This window comes from Grammomys surdaster, unplaced genomic scaffold (assembly GCF_004785775.1).
Source record: "Grammomys surdaster isolate TR1022 unplaced genomic scaffold, NIH_TR_1.0 165, whole genome shotgun sequence".
NCBI classification, from domain to species: Eukaryota; Metazoa; Chordata; class Mammalia; order Rodentia; family Muridae; genus Grammomys; species Grammomys surdaster.
The window spans coordinates 21,437,576-21,454,470 of NW_021604613.1; the positions used below are offsets into that span (position 1 = coordinate 21,437,576).

General features: G+C 35.5%; 1 protein-coding gene across 2 annotated transcripts in view; it reads right to left on the reverse strand.

Moving 5' to 3' along the window:
* The window catches only part of Erbb4 (erb-b2 receptor tyrosine kinase 4), a 983,956-nt gene that overhangs the window by 197,327 nt on the left and 769,734 nt on the right, over nucleotides 1-16,895 (reverse strand). For both annotated transcript variants that reach the window (XM_028765623.1, XM_028765622.1), the window contains exons 17-19: nucleotides 15,297-15,429; nucleotides 10,867-10,989; nucleotides 6,825-6,923 (exon numbers count right to left, since the gene is read on the reverse strand). In XM_028765623.1, coding sequence (XP_028621456.1) covers nucleotides 6,825-6,923; nucleotides 10,867-10,989; nucleotides 15,297-15,429 — 355 coding nt within the window. The remainder of the gene's footprint in view (nucleotides 1-6,824; nucleotides 6,924-10,866; nucleotides 10,990-15,296; nucleotides 15,430-16,895) is intronic.

The following is a 16,895-nucleotide window of genomic DNA, read 5'->3' on the forward strand; positions in this document are numbered from 1 at the left end:
AGAGGCAGAGAGGCAGAGAGGCAGAGAGGCAGAGAGGCAGAGAGGCAGAGAGGCAGAGAGGCAGAGAGGCAGAGAGGCAGAGAGGCAGAAAGGCAGAGTGACAGAGAGGAGGAGAGGGTCTTAGGCAGAGACAGGTGGATCTCAGTCAGTTTGAGGTCAGGTTGGTCAACAAAATGAGTTCCTGGACAATAAGAGCCACACAGAGAAACCCTGTCTTGAAAAACAAAACAAAATCAAACAAGAAAACTAAAACAAAAAGAATAAGAGTCTACAATATAACAAATAAAACTATGCCTCATATAAATTTAACATACAATACTTGTTAAATTCTAGGAAGGAGAATCAAGGTATAGGGTCTAAGTAGTAACTTATGCTTAGGAGTCAGGAAATAACTCTTTGAAGGAGAATATTCAGCCTGAGAAAATAAGGATAAAGTAGGAATTTATAAGTTTTACTGGTGGTTACACAATGCAAACAAACTATCTTCATTGGGAACTGATTTTAAAGTTGGTGAGGACAAAGACCATTGGTTTTAAAGTTGGTGAGGACAATGACCATCAAGAGCTCTGCGAATTAAGGACTTGGCTATTGCACTTGCATGATGACACTGGCAGCTTCATGCAGAGACATGATATGATTGAAGCTTTATATATTAAAAGTAGAGACAGCTTTTGGAGAAGGCACATTTCAGTACCAGCATGATGATCTGAATGTAGTTTTCTAGCAAGTACATACATACTTGGGCATGGAAGTATGTGGCTGACATCCTAGTGCTGGAGAAGCAGAAAAAGGATTCCTGGGGCTTGGTAGTCAGTTTAACAGAATTGGTGAGAATCAGATTAGGTGACAGTTCCTGCCTCAAACAATAAGGTGAAAGGTGGCAGAGAAAATACTCATTCCTGTAATCTAGCCTCACCTTGCTTGCTCAGATATATGCGTACCCATTCACACATAAGCAGTGTATACGTGTACACACAGACACTTGTATACCAAGTAGACAGATCATATTGAAAGAAGTGACATATAACTGAAGTAGAAAAGCCCACAACTTTCCCTGTGTGGGCAATGCATTATGGGAAGAACAGGGTACCTGAGTGATTTTTTTGGGGGAAAGGCCAAAGCTTTTGCTATTCAGTTGATATGAAGTGATATATGACTGATATATTCTAAATTCCCCATATGGAAAATAGGGGAGATTAAGATACAAATTAAACAGGTAAGATGTAAGACGGAAGTATTCTGGAAGAGAACACAAAAAGAACAATTCTAGGTGTGTAAAAATTGAGAAGTCCTTAAAATTTTCAAGGGGCCATAACAAAGACATGGATGAGGTCCTGTTCATAGAAGGGGTGAGACAGAATTTGCTCATTTTGGAGGCTAATCTGGAGCAAATATGTATTTTTGAAAAGAGGACTACACCCAGACACTGAGAATTTCACTATTTTCCGGCTTGCCATGGCTGCCATAATTCTAAGAAACAGGGAGGTTGATTATGTCTACAGGAAGGTGATTAAGTTGACAGGCCAAGGTACTTAAGGATGCCAAGAGACATGAGTCTAGGTGAAAGTCATGACCCTGAGACACAGGAAAGATATTGTAAAGGAAACAAGTAGGGGATCGTGAGACTTGATTGTTGAACAGTATACAAAACAGACTTTACATGCTACCACAAGAACACAAGAGCAATTAGATAAACTGTAGTGGAATCAGTTTACTTAGTCACCAGGATGATTCTCTTATATTTTAGTAATAGGGTATCAAAAGATTAAGGGCTGTTCAAATGCTGTTATACATTTTCTTTAGGAGAACATCATTTTTACTTTTAGAATAAAGAGAATTTCAAGAACTTTAAAAACTATTTTTTTCATATATTATTTATATTTTTCTTAAGGATAATAGTAGTTATTAACAGGTTTTTGGAAGATCATTTCTACAATATATGGCTTTAAAAGATTGTGGACGGGCAGTGGTAGCACATGCCTTTAAACCCAGCACTTGGGAGGCAAAGGCTGGCGGATTTCTGAGTTTGAGGCCAGCCTAGTCTACAGAGTGAGTTCCAGGATAGCCAAGGCTACACAGAGAAACCCTGTCTCAAAAAACCGAAAAGCACACAAAAAAAACAAACAAAACAACAACAACAAAAAAAGATTCTGGGATGTTTATATCTGAAATCTACAATATATAAAATGAGCAAACCTATATGGACAAATATGGAATAATTAAACATTGTAAATTTTTAAGACTAAATTATTAACATGATGCAGAATCTAAAAGTTATCATTGACCATATGTAGTAACACAAAGAAAACGTTGTAGTGTGAAAATATAGAACGAAACTTTTGCACATTATTTTACAAGGCTGCTACAATATGAATAGATTATATGTTTCTTAACCCACTCCGATAATGACATCAATTAGAGTTGGAAGAAGTTACTTGCATCAAGCCCGAGTATCACAAATGCAATACAGAAAGGATAAGCAAAATCATGTGAACATTACTTTAGGAAAATAGCCAAATGACAGTTGGGTAAGATAAATAAAAGTCCCTGTGGCACAGCAAAAAGAAAATCACCTTCCTTTCACAAACGATGCAATTTACAAAATGCTGACAGGTCACATGAAACTCCTTTTCCTGAATCACCTGGCCATGAACTGTGTTGAAAATGTAGCATGAGAAGTTTGGACCTGTAGTGAAGCGGATTCCCATGTGCTCTGAGCCTGTACTGGAAGCCCATCCCTAGAATTTAGTGTAATTATATATTTCTTCCACTCCCAGCTTATTTTTTAAGAAAACAAATAATTTAGTTAAAACAGTTAAAAACAATCTCAACAGATAATGAGCACAAATGCCATGGGAAAATAAAATAAAAGACATTGAGAAAAACCAGAAGCCCATCTCATTTTCCAGGACTCTCATTGAAATATCATCTTTTCCTGGGTATATCTTCCATACAATTTGATGATTATTTTTAAATACAAACAAACAAACAAACAAACCTCTTAAAAGCTTGCATTTTCCCAGAGAAACTGTGCTACTTGAAACAAGAATTAGAAATATCTATAAATGCAGGCATCTTCCACATGAAGATAGACCTTTAGAGTCATTTTCTTAATGTCATTCAATGTGATCTTCCTTTATGGGAATGAAGAATGCACTGGCCATTCACTAGGAGCATGTTATTATTGTCATTATGAATCCATTAGACATATTCAGGCGAGCTAAGTAGCAGCCCTGTGACCAAATTCTCCTTCCTTTGCTTTTAGTGAAACATTTGATAAAAAATGGTCTGCCCCTGATTTACTTTCTGCTTGTAGTAAAAATTTAAAAAGAATAGAAAAATCTTGTCCTTTGTCCTTAGATATCAATAGAGGCGTTAGCTGCTGGTGATGAGTTTGAATAATTTAGCTGCAGTATTTTTTGGTCATTTGTTGTAATAACCAGTAAACGCATATAAATATATTTATGTATGTTTTCATTATCATTATATAAGGTAGAATATTGTACTATAGAGATAAACAGCCTAAGTGGGAAGGAGTCTAATGCTTAAGAGGTGTTCATAGTTTTCATTGTCTTTGTAAGTTTTAGCTTTACTATTTAAAACAGACACACACACGCACACACACAGACACACTCACACATACATATGTACATATATACATATACACAGAAATAAATTAATGTCCAAAATAGATCCATAGATGATTTCAGAAGATCATAATTTTCTTTGAAAGCTCTCCTGAAACATTTTACTATGATGTTAAAACAGTTCGTACCCAGGCACTTCTTTCTGCCTAGTGGTTTTCTTTGCTATTGAAGCTGTTTTCTCCCATTCTCAACAAGCCATGAAGATATTAAGGAACCCTATCTCCTTAACCCTCATCCAGTGATATAGGAACTACCATATGGGTTCTAGTTTTTTTCACTTTCCCAGAAACTGTCAACCAATGAAGTTATATGAGAATAGTAGGCTTAACTTTCTTAATTCTTTAATTGGACAATGAGTACTAGATTGTAGAGCTTCTCCAAAGGAAAAAAAAAATCACAGATCACTGTGGTAGGTAGCAGTTCTGTTGTCTTATTTCCGTACTCCCCTACTCATGAATCATCCAACTCTAGCGTAAATTACTTCTGCTTAGGTATTTCATGAGCAGCTTCTGCTTCGGGGAGAGCTTAAACTCAGACACATCAAACTTAATGCTTTTACTATTACTGAATGGCTTGTAAACTCCACTCTGTCCTCTGGCTCAACTTGTACAAAGTTTTGCCTACATGAACCTTCCCTTTTAGTTTGAGTTGTTACTTAATCCTTAAAATACTCTGTGGTTTGTCTATAATCTACAAATGAAGGCACAGAATATAGTTATACATTTACATGAAAATTATGCTAACATACTTAAATACTGCATTCACCATCAATGTTGCCTGTCGAAAAGGATTTAATTGGTGTGGTGGTATCTTTTCAATATATTAAAATAGGTTACCAGGATAGTAGAAAATATTTCTGCTTTCCACTTATCAAAACTCTGCCAGTAGCAAGCCAGCAAGCAGTTAATCTAGCATCTCTCCAAAAGAAGGAAAGACATATCCAAAACAAAATTCTTAATTTCTTAGCTTAAAAAGAACAGATTTTTTTTTTAGTCTGTTAGTTACCAAATCCATTATCTATCTAGGAAAATGATTACTTTCAGGCTCAATCAGAGGCTCATCTAAAATTCAACAGAAAGCTAAGACTTGAAGCTACCATTCTACTCCTGTTTCCATGGGAATAGGCTTCAGATCAAGGGGAAAGGGAATGGATGAATGGGGTTAGGAGCTTTCAAATAATCATTCGAAATCATGATGAGGTTTTTAGAGCTTCTTTTTTACGTGATTATTTTGTAGCCTCTTAACCCTCTTTTGCCAGACTGTTTCCATGGAAATATGACTGTTCAAGCCTCCAGCAGAGATTATTAGCATTCTTGTGAATTACAGCTTTAGTTGTAGCCCAAGGTGGCCAAGTTTGATCTTCTATCAGTTATATATATGAACATCCAGTTTTTATTTACCATAATAATTTTTTGGTAATTTCTATTTAATTTGAAAGTTTCAGTTTCCTTCCTCAGTTTATAGTCATGATCTAGTTCAAACTGAATGATCAGGGAAACACTGAAAAAGGCTTCAGTTACGAATGAGCCAGGAATTAACTGCAGGGAGTATAGTAACCTTTAGAGACCTGCTGAAAAAAATATTTAGTTACCAGATAAGTAATATTTATTATAAAGTGTTGCTAGTTAGGCAAGAATGGTGGTATTTTAATTATTTAGCAACTGATATGCACTGAGACCATTCTTTAGAGTCGCTTGCTTGTACATTTTTCAGTCCTACTATGTAATAAGCAATAGTAAATTAAGCTAAAATAGCCTCATGAAAGATAGCATTATTCTCAAAATTTTCAAGGTCATATACTGAGCTTCTATAAAACCCTGAAGGAGCTTTCAAGATAGACTGGCTAAGAATGCGTAGCAATCTGTCTTGAAAAGAGGCAAAGTGCGTTTGCTTGTATCGTCTTTATGTAAAGGTCACTTTGAAATCAAAATCATTCTTATTATTGAAGACATTATGTTAAAAGACAGAGAAAGAATGTATATGGGTCTATTTCAGAATCCCTAGTAAGATATCAATGTGAAAAATAACAGCAGGCTACACATAAAATTTTATTCAACCCTACCTTCTAAAATTTGAACAGCTCAGTCTACGACTTTCTCTGGGGGAAATCTTCAAGTTCTGATCCACTTAATCAAGATCTTTCATTACTTAGCAGTTTTTGTTATTATTATTATAAGTTGAATCTTTTGCCATAGCCCACTTTGATGAATCTGGATTGCAAATTTCACTTGAGAACTTAAGTTTAAGTAGATAGGATTCTGTTGAAATACAGGAGCGACTGACATACTATCATCACTAATTTTGATTGTCTTTGTCTCAATAAATTATAACACTAGAAAATGTTAAACATCTGAATTAATTTTTTAAAGCAACCTCATGACTTGCATAATGTGGTTATCACATTTGTGGTTCTGAGAGTGTGTCTGCTCCTAAAACTAAACTTTTTTTTTCAATCTCATTTGTGTAACATTTTCTTGGAGCACAGGTTGACAAATTTACATAATGTTTTGTCCTAATTATCTATGTTTGCCTTTCTACCAAAAAGGGCAGGGCTGAGGTATTGCTATAATGTGGATAAGTAAATCCTCACAATTCTCTGCTCCTAAAGAAAATATTTCTGGTTAAATTTGGCTGACTACGCATCATTTCTCCACTTTGCAAAACTTAGATAACCTTGGTTTGTTCTTTCAACTTGGTGATATGAAAGATCATTTGTAAAATATTTAGAACACTATTTGGAACCTATTGCAAACTTTTCCAATAATATATAGTTTCAGTATTTTATAATATTACCTAAATACAAATGATTTACTATTATCACGATCAAGTATTTTTGACACCGTTGTAACTGCATTTAGTAAATGAATTTCTGATTATAATCTAAAGTATGAAAACTGAAATATCACATTCATGATTCACATAAGGAAATTCAACATGAGGATTATAAATATCTTTATATTACCAAAGTTATCCTAGAGTGTAATCACAGTAGACAGCTGCAAACCATGGATGTTCTGAAAGATAAATGTAAAGTGAAGGGGTCCTAAAATTTTAAATATGAGATTATAACATTTATAGGTAAAAACCCTTAAAAGGTGGTTGCCTTTTTCTTATTTTATTTTCAAGCATGAGGTTTAATTATAAAGAAAAATTATGACTATGTACTTGTCTACTTACATCCATGAACTCCACATTGGCTTTGGGGCCAGTTGTCTCATTGAGGATCTTAATAGCCACGGGGATTTTCACTGTTTCACCTTCAGGCACCCAAATACCCTTTCAGGGAAAAAAGTTACATTAATTCTATATTGAGATTACATAATATTTATAACAAAATATGGTTTGATTTGGCTGATCAAGCTTTAAATTTAATTTACTTCATTTTATGAATTATTGTCCAAATACAACATTTCTCCCTCCTCTTTCTTCCCATTAAACCTTTTATAGCCCTGCCCAGTCTCCTTCAGGTTCATGCCCTACTTTTTAAATTATTTGCTATTGCATGCAAACATATATAATTATAAACATATATAATTCATATATATCAATATATTACATATAATAATATTCGAGAACAAATTCTAGGGTATATTAAATCGATAGAGATTTATCTATTTATTAAATTCTGTATATTAATGATTGTCTCTGGATTCATATTAGTACTTATATTGATCGTTGGCAATTCAATCTTATTATGAACATAATTCCAGAATTTAGGGATTAGGACAATATTAAAAATGTAGACTTTAAGGTATAAAATAAATAATAGTGTTCCTGGGAAAAGTTATCACTTTAATGAGGACAAGGATTTTTATAGGATAGCTAAGAATGCATTGATCATTGATGATTTTTTTAAAAAAGTATATATTTAAAAAATAATACAGAAACACATATGAGGATATGACAGCCAGGAACCTCATGATTAACTATGACAGTTTAACTTTGAAAGGCAAAGCTATTGGCTACAGTTCTACCTTCTCTATCATCTGGTCACAGTGTTAGAGAGACACATAGCATAGGTAAATGTGTTTGTATTAGCCAAAGTTAGAGTAATAGAGGAGACATAAGTACGAGAACTGTTGAATAGTAGCAACAGTTAAGAAAAGTGCTTTAAAACTTCAGGATGAGATTTATGATCATGTTTGACTCAAGCAGAGTCAATATGGAAATATATGTGCACAAATGCAAAACAGTAACATAATTTATCTGTGGTATAATTTTTAAAAAGTGTATTCAAGCAGAAGTGGGGGGATGAGAAAGAAAAACAACTAAGTACCTAAAACCTCAGGCTATATTTTCTCAGAGTTGGTATCTAGGGCATGGAACATGCTTACCATTATTCAATAAAATAACCACACAGGGAATTACTTTATAAAACAATGGCATCAATATTAAAATATTCTTAAAGTGTAGTCTTATAATGAGAATATAAATTCGGTGTGAATTAATTTGTACCACTTTTGGAAAAACTTTAAACATTACTTAATTGACCTAAGCATGTAAAATTTAACTAAGTTTACCTATATTGGTCCTAATATTTTTTGTTGAAGCATCACAAAGCTTCAGTTTGAAGGAAAAATTAACCAAGTATGTACCCAGGCCACTGGCATTTGTGTGGCCACCAAAATTTTTCATAGCTTAAGAGAGTGTGTCTTACAATGTATGATACATTTATGAAAGCATAGGGCTGGCAACACATATTTCAGAAATACAATTTAAATAAACTGATGAAACTTCTAATAACTTTTCTATAAACACTAATTAGTTTACATACATTCAGTTTTGTCAATATGACATGTAGAAATGATTGTAAACATAAAACACATGGAAAGAAATTATTAAAGGTTTCTGTCGACTCTCCCATAACTAGCTCTGAAGGCCTCATTGATATTAATGTGTATGAGAAGTCAAGCAATTATCAGATAAATCATCAGGCCAGTGGGAGGCAAAAACCTTTATATGGAATGAAGGAAGGAGTATACATGGTAAAGAAATATTTCTGAGAGATAGGAAATAAGATAGTAGTGATTCAATTAGTTACTTCCAACATCTTTACTTAAGATAACATTTAGGATTATGTATAAATTATTCCAAATAATTTTATAGAAATTTTCATTAAAATACATTAACGTTCAAATTATTAAACAAAATTGAATTCAAATTTTAAGTTTAAAATTGCATAGTGTCTTTTTTCCAGCATAATTTAAAGATAGATAAAGGATAACTTCTGTGTTTTGATCTTGCAAAGAATTTGAAGATCAGAAAGACAAAACCAGCCTAGACTAGAATCTGTGCAAATTAGACACTCAGTTAATGATTTAACTGAACAAAATATGCACAACAAAATGATAGGAAATTTATACAATTTGATCTCCAAAGGTAACTATTTTATAAAGATTTGCAAATACCCAGGAAAGGAAAATTTAGGTCTGATGTATGACCAAACTTTATTATTTTTGTAATAAATAAATCATTATTTTATGTTATTTGAGATTTTGAAACACTTTCTCACTGAATTGTCTAGGCTGGTCTCAAAATTTTTAGCTCAAATAATTCTGGCTCAAGCTCACAAGTTTGAAGTTACAGGTGAGAGGCCAAACCTACTCCATCTTGAAACTGGCCTCCATCTTGAAGGAAAGAAATAAAGGAATAAAGAAATAAAGAAATAAAGAAAGGAAGGAAGGAAGGAAGGAAGGAAGGAAGGAAGGAAGGAAGGAAGAAGGAGGGAGGGAGGGAGAGAGAGAGAGAGAGAGAGAGAGAGAGAGAGAGAGAGAGAGGAAGAATGAAAGAAAGAAAAGAATGAAGCCTGAGAACTTAACTCAAAGCTGAACCCAAGCTGTACCCAAGTACCAGGAAGGATCCCATGGCTTGTCCATGTCCAGAGTTACTCCCTAGCTACTTCCTAGAAACAGTTAATCAAAGACTAGTCTGATTGTTTCAGATGTACTTTCAGACAGTTCATGATTGTATACGGTCTCACTTCAGACCATCCATCTGTGGGCTTACAATGGACATTTAGTTAGATGCTTGTCAGGCTGGGCACTCTCTCACTTTTTCCCATTTTCTTATAAAACCTTGTCCCTATGAGGGTTCAGGGCTGCTTCACCAAACCATCCTGTGGCTCAGCTGTGTGCTCATACTCCAGTTTGTAATACAGAAAGTCTAATGTGATTATATTGGAGTTGCCTCCTTGGTGGTCTTTTGGGGTTCATGAAAGCTTCCTAGCACAACACAGGTATATATCACCATAACAACTTAAATCATCTTATTAAGTAGGGAAAGCATTGAGCATTTTGAAATATTAAATTCCTAAATTTCAATCTACCTATCACATGTTTTGTTAAAATCAAAGATAAACATATCATTTGGAATATATACAGTAAGCTGCAAAAGCAAATTGTACTATAATTAATTTTTAAAAACACAATTGTAAGGGCATTAAGATACTAGTATTAACTACTAATCCATATATGTAATCCGTTATAAAAATGTTATAATGGTCTCATTTTAATAACACTTTTTGCACATTCATATGGATTTCAAGTGATCGATTAGTAAGGTACTGACAGGGCCTAGAATAAAAGGGCAGAAAGAAGAGTAAAGGATTGTGGGAGGTTACTCTGGAAGTTCTGAAAGCACAAGATGCAATGACTAGGGGGAAAAGGTTGAGTATTTGGGGAAAAAAAATGAAATTTGCCAAAGAGAAAAAATTGTTGAGAAGCTCAAAGGGCATTGAAAGGACTCTACTAGGCTGAGCCCCTGCAGCTCTCTTTCTCTAGAGACTGCACTTAGCCAAGCTTGTTCAATAAACATGAATGAATTTCCCTGTGCAGCAACTTCTCAACGCTACTAAGGTTGGATATTAAAAAGAAATTAAGTAGCAGAAGACTTCCTTGTCTAGCCTCAGTGGGAGAGGATGCCCGGAGTCCTGTAGAAACTTGATCCACTAGGGTATGGGAAAGCTGGCAGGGGTGAGGTGGGGTGAATGTTTGGGTGAGGGAGCATCCTCTCCGAAGCAAGGAAGAGGGAGAAGTGGGTGAAGAACTCGGAGAGAAGGGGACCAGGAAGCAGGGCAATATTTGGAATGTAAGTAAATAAAATAATTTAATAAAACAAAAAAGATATTAGGTTGGCTAAAGTAATTACTTTGGCTATTATTTTTTAAAAGCCTGAAACACAACGTAAATAATTGACATCGCACATACTGTGTTTTACTTACTTTATAAACTGTTCCAAAAGCTCCCGAACCAAGGACTTTTACCCTCTTAAGTTCTGTTTCCTTCAAAATGCGAAGTTGAGCCTGATTGGGTGCTGTGCCACTGGGGGTTAAGGGCTCTACCAGCTGCAAAGCAAAAGCAGAGAGTGGTGTATCTTTCATTCATACTCAGTTCTGCTTCTTGCCCTCAGCTTCTTTTCTAATGCTTTTAGAAGAATATGTTGGCACACATTTCTTTGACAAACACTACGACTGTAATATCAGCCAGGGTCCCATCCTGTCTTTGCACCTGTTCTTGGTCTAGGTGGACTCAAATGTTGCATCTATTCAACCACTAAGAGGCATGCTGACTAAAAGATATGATGCTAAGTACATAACCAAAGTAAAAGGAGACAAACTACAACAAAACCAGAAATACTCCCTTCTTAGCATTTACAATAATTGAAAGCAACCATGTTCCCATTAGAAGGGGATTGTAGTTAATGTGGTGCTAATCTTTGGACACTAAATACATGAAATATATGAGGTTCTTGTGAAGTTTCAATTCCTACCCGAGGAAGCCTGAAGTTCTACAATTTTTTGTGTGGACCACCAGCTGTTATCTATTAATGATGGTGAGTTGTGAACTCATTTTAAGTAGTGACTTCAGTAGAGAGTTTGGTTCTAGACTATAAATATGCTTTGGGGCACAAAGGGATGCAATAGCAAATGAGGGTGAAGGCTTTCTAGTTCTGGCTTCTAAATAGCTGTGTATTAAGATATGTCTTAAGATAATGAAAATAGAATGACATTAAAACCCCAGATGTCCCTCAACAGAAGAATGGATACAGAAAGTGTGATTCATGTATACAATGGAATGCTCTTCAGCTATTAAAAAAGGAGGGCATCATGAACTTTGCAGGTAAACTTACGGAACTAGAAAATATTATCCTGAGTAAGGTAACTCAGACCCAAAAGGACATGCATGGTATGTACTCACTGGTAAGTGGTTATTAGTCAAAAAGTACAGAATACCTAAGATACAACCCAGAGATTGTAAGAAGTGTAACAAACAGAAATGCCCAAGTAAGGAGGTGTCAATCCTACTTAGAAGTGGGAGTCAAATAATCATGACAGACAGAGGGAGGGAGGGACATGCATAGAAAAGGGGTGGGAAATGAGAAAAGGGGAAAATGATAGATATGGGGTGGGGAAGGTACAGGAGAAAAGCCCAGAGGACCAAGAGAATGAACAGAAACTAACAGCCTCAAGAAGTGGAAGGTTGGGGGACCCTCTAGAAAGTACCAGAGACCATGGGGGATGAGACACACTCAGGACTTATTGGGGGTAACCTTAGCCAAAATGCCCAACATTAGGGAATGGGAACTCTGAAGAGTCTATCTCCAGTAGATAGACATGGCCTCAAATGGAAGGACAGGGTAACTAACCCACAGTTAAAATTCCTGACCCATAACTCTTCCTAAAAGTCTAAAAGTACTGCAGGGACAAAAGTAGAGAAGAGACCGAAGGAAATGCAGTGCTGTGACTAGTCCAACTTGGGATCCATCATGGGGGTGGGGGGTACCAAGGTCTGACAGTACTATAGTATGTTGTGTTTACAGGGCCTGTGATGGGAGCCTGGCATGCCTGTCCTCTGAGAGGGCATAGGGCTACTAGCAGCTGACTGAGATAGAAACAGATACTTATATCCAACCATTTGACTGAAGTCAGGGACTTCTATGTTTGAATTAGGGGAAGGATTGAAGAAACTGAAAGGGAGAGCGACCTCATAGGAAGATCAAAAGTCTCAACTAACCCAGACCCCAGGAAGCACCCAGAGACTGAGTAGCCAACTAGGAGCATACATGGGCTGGTCTGAGGCCCATAGCACATATGTAGCAAAAGTTTGGCTGGTCAGGCCTTAGTGTAAGAAGATGTGCTTAATTCTTGAGGCCCTAGGGAAGGGAGAGGCTTGATGGGTGGAACACCCCTTGGAGGCAAGTGGGAGGAGGAATGGGATGAGGAATGGTGGCAGGGGGGACCAAGAGGGAGGCAACAACTAGAATGTAAATAAAATACTTTTAAAAAAGTAATAAAGAGTTTGGAGGTAGCATCAGAGTGAAGGAAGCATAAAGATATAAAACATCAGACACGAGATGAATATAATGAGTAAGATATGAGTAAGAACAGACAGCTCAAGAGAGGGCTGAGTGTGGCCAACATGTATATGAGTGCTCTATCTGCATGTACACTTATCTACATACTAGAAGAGGGCATTAGAACTCACTATAGATGTTTGTAAGCCGTGATGTGGTTACTGGGAATTGAACTCAGTACCTCTGAAAGAGGAACCAGTGTTCTTAATCATGCGCCATCTCTACAGTATCTGACATAATTGTTAAGATGCCATTTAGCAGAAGAGTAATCATTGGTATAGGTGAGACAGTGTCTAAATTAGTACAATTCAACCATAGTTTCACATTCTGAAATTTCAGCTATCTGTATTTTGGAATGTTAACTGGAAAATAATAAACTTAAAATTTCAGAAAAAAATCGTAAGTTTAAAATAATTTTCATTAAAGCAATTGATTTATTTTTATCAATAATACCTGTCATTAACTTATTATGTCTGATATGTAAATCAAACTTTATCAATGTTATGCATGTATAGGAATAAATAGTATATATTAACTTCATTATTTTCTAGTTTCAGACATCCCTTGGTTTTAGAAGGCATCACCCTTGGATAAAGAAATTTGTTGTACTGCAGAGGGTTTGAGGGACCCAAAACCTACATCATGGAAAAACATTTTGTTATAAATTGGGCTCGAAAAAGAGAAGTAACAAGCTTTAAAAAATTCGATTCTTTTTATAAAAAGGAATTAAAATTAAAAAAATCAATGGAACAAAAATATAGTCTGTTTTATACTTTGCATGAGAAAGTAATTGAAGATTACTACTACTCAAATTGTCTAGAATCATGACGGTATTTCAAGACAGCTGTTTACGAGGCTAACTGTGCTGTGGCCCTCCTTTCTGGCCATTATCATCATGCTTCTGTGAACATCATGATCCATTAAACCAATGGAGTGGGCCTGAGTTTAGTGGATACAGAGGTAGCAAGGATTTTAGGAAAAGCATGATAAAAACTATCAACAAAACCAGTCTATTTTCTAAGAGTTTGACAAGAAATTTCACATTTTACCACTTTCTCATTTTGTATTATAAAAAAATACATTAGAACATTAAGAATTTGAGTAGGTCAAGAATACAATCTCAGAATCACAGAATTTTATATTTTAGAAAACAACAGCAACAACAATTTTTTTTAAAGTCCTCCAGCAGAGCTTGTCATTCCAAGCTACTCTACAGGACTTGGTGGCAGATATTTTAGATGCTATGTATGATTCATAACATGTATGGGTACATGTGTGTTTATACACACATGTATCTGTGTATATGGTGGGTATCCAGAAGACAAGCTATGGTTTCATACTTCAGGTACTGTCTATCTTTTGGGGAATACTATGTTTGTTACAGGCTTGGCGTCTGCCAAGTACATGAAACTGTCCTGCAAGTAAGTTCAAGGGACCCACCTATTCCTGTGTTGGAATTATAAGCACATACCACCACCATAGTAAGATTTTATGTGGATTCTACGGATTGAATTCCAGTCCCCATGCTTATGAGGCAAGCCCTGTACTGACTGAGTCGTCTCCACAGCCCTATGATGAATAGCTTAAATGAACCAAAAAAAAATATAGAAATCACTTAAAAACACATGTAGAACTGGGGAGGAGGTTTCAGCACTTTGGGCAAGAGATATGTCCATGTGTATACGGAACATATTTAGGTATATATCTTGGGGTGTAGCACTCAACTGTATTCTGAATTACTCTGAATTTTCCAGCAGACTCAGATACGACTATCAGAACGAAGAAGTAGGATGGAACTCAGTAATGAACTACGACTGCACTATCTCCTCTAATAGTTCTCCCCTTGTCTCCGTACAATTCAAACTATCAGCTTGCATGCTAAAGAACTCATGTGTCAATATACACAATATGGTGCTAATCTATGGATAATTTTTATAACCTCAATATGTAACACACACTATTAAGTACATCCCATAAATGGTGTTAAAAGTCTTATCTTATGACAGCTCTAAGCTTTAACCTGTGTGCTCAGATTTTTCACTTTAGGCGTAATTAATAATTGGCTGCCAATTGAGGGATGCTAATTAAAGTGCACACAGCTCACACTTTCAAACAACAAATTTCTATTTATTTCTCACGTATACCATTGAGATGGCCTCTCCTTAGACACGCGCTGACTTCACAGCTACTAAGAAATCTTTTAATAAGGATAGGAATCTCCACACCACACCGAGCATCATCTAGGCTGTAAAACTTAAAGAAAACCCCCAAATTCATAAAGACTGGTGGAAATGTTACCTCTGTCTCCAGGAATCTCCTCAAAGCGCGTTTCTTTTTGATGCTCTTCCTTCTGACATAAACAGCAAATGTCAGAGCCATGATGACCAGGATGAAGAGGCCGCCAATGACTCCGGCTGCAATCAGTGGAGTTCTGCCAACCAGAATAAAAAAATAAAAATAAAGCATGAAGACAGAAAGACAGAGGAAGTGGAAAAAGCAGCTGCATGAGGCAATTTCCACACTTCATGAATCTAGTCATTTCAAACAAAAGCAAATAAAAAGTCACCAGGGCTGTGATAAAGCCTTTCCTATTGTAAACTGCAGGTTTTGTTTTGATTTTTTAATAATAAACCATGCATATATGATTAATATTTGGGGAAGAGCAACTATAGCATGCCATTTGGTGAAAACAAATTAGAAATCTGGACAAGGAATAAGGATCACACACTAAGCAGTGGGATGGGAATATTTATAATTACTTTGACTACTTTTCATAAGTAAATGAAAATGCATTTTAATAAACTGTTGCAGAGTATAATTTGATTTCATGAAGGCTACCTTAACAGTGGCACAATTGACCTTCTGGGCTGTTTACAAATGTGTTGTTGAAGTTACCTCATTGTCAATATTCAGTAGCAGCATCTCTCTTTTTTGGCCACAACAATATCCCTAGATATTGCCAAAAATCTATCCACATCACTTCTACTTGAGAACCACTTATCTAAAGTAAGAATGCCTGTTTGGGAGTGACTCAAGCTAATACATCTCTGGAATACAAGAGTATCAGTAATGAGTTGTTTATAACCAAAGCTCCTTGAAACTCTGATAAGAAAAATGCTGGTAACCTAACTGGAAAGAGAAAAATGCCAGGTCAGATGATTTTGGAATGGTGCTGACAGGTGTATGTATATTATAATTCGAAGTATGTCTAAGCACCACATGCTCATACATTTTCTGAACAGTAAATATTTCATCAAAACATATAAATGGTGTCCAGAAGATATTAAAGAGAGTTTACAGATTTTCACTCCTTGAGTTTTTTTCCAATGGATTTTAGCAAAGACAGAGATTTCAAGTTGATTACTTATTAACTAAAACAGTATTATTTCTTCTGTTTTGAAAATGTTCAGTTCCTTATGTAAAGGATATTAACTTTAGGTGGTAAGAGTTTTGAAGTGCATTAATTTCACATGACATAGCAAATAACCTAGACTGAAATATGATATTTCCTAATAAATATTTGACGATATGCACCATAGATGCCAAAAAGAATGATTTCCCTCATGTTCATATACTCTGTAATAAATCATTTTACATTTTATATCCCTACTTTCACAAGAACCTATTCAATAAAACTACATTCTCTAAAAGAATATTTTTATGCTTGCAAAATAAATTTTTACTCAAAGATAGACAAGAAATAATGAGAGTGGATGATTGTAAATCAGACCTTCAAATTCTAAAACACTCATGAAAAAGGCTGTGTAACTACTTTCACAAACGAAATCATGTCTTTAGAAGACGATGACTGCTCTACTGTCGTATGAAACTGCAGAAAACCTTAAAAAGTCATCCATCCTAAAGGTTGCTTCATGACAGCACCAACCATATCAAAAT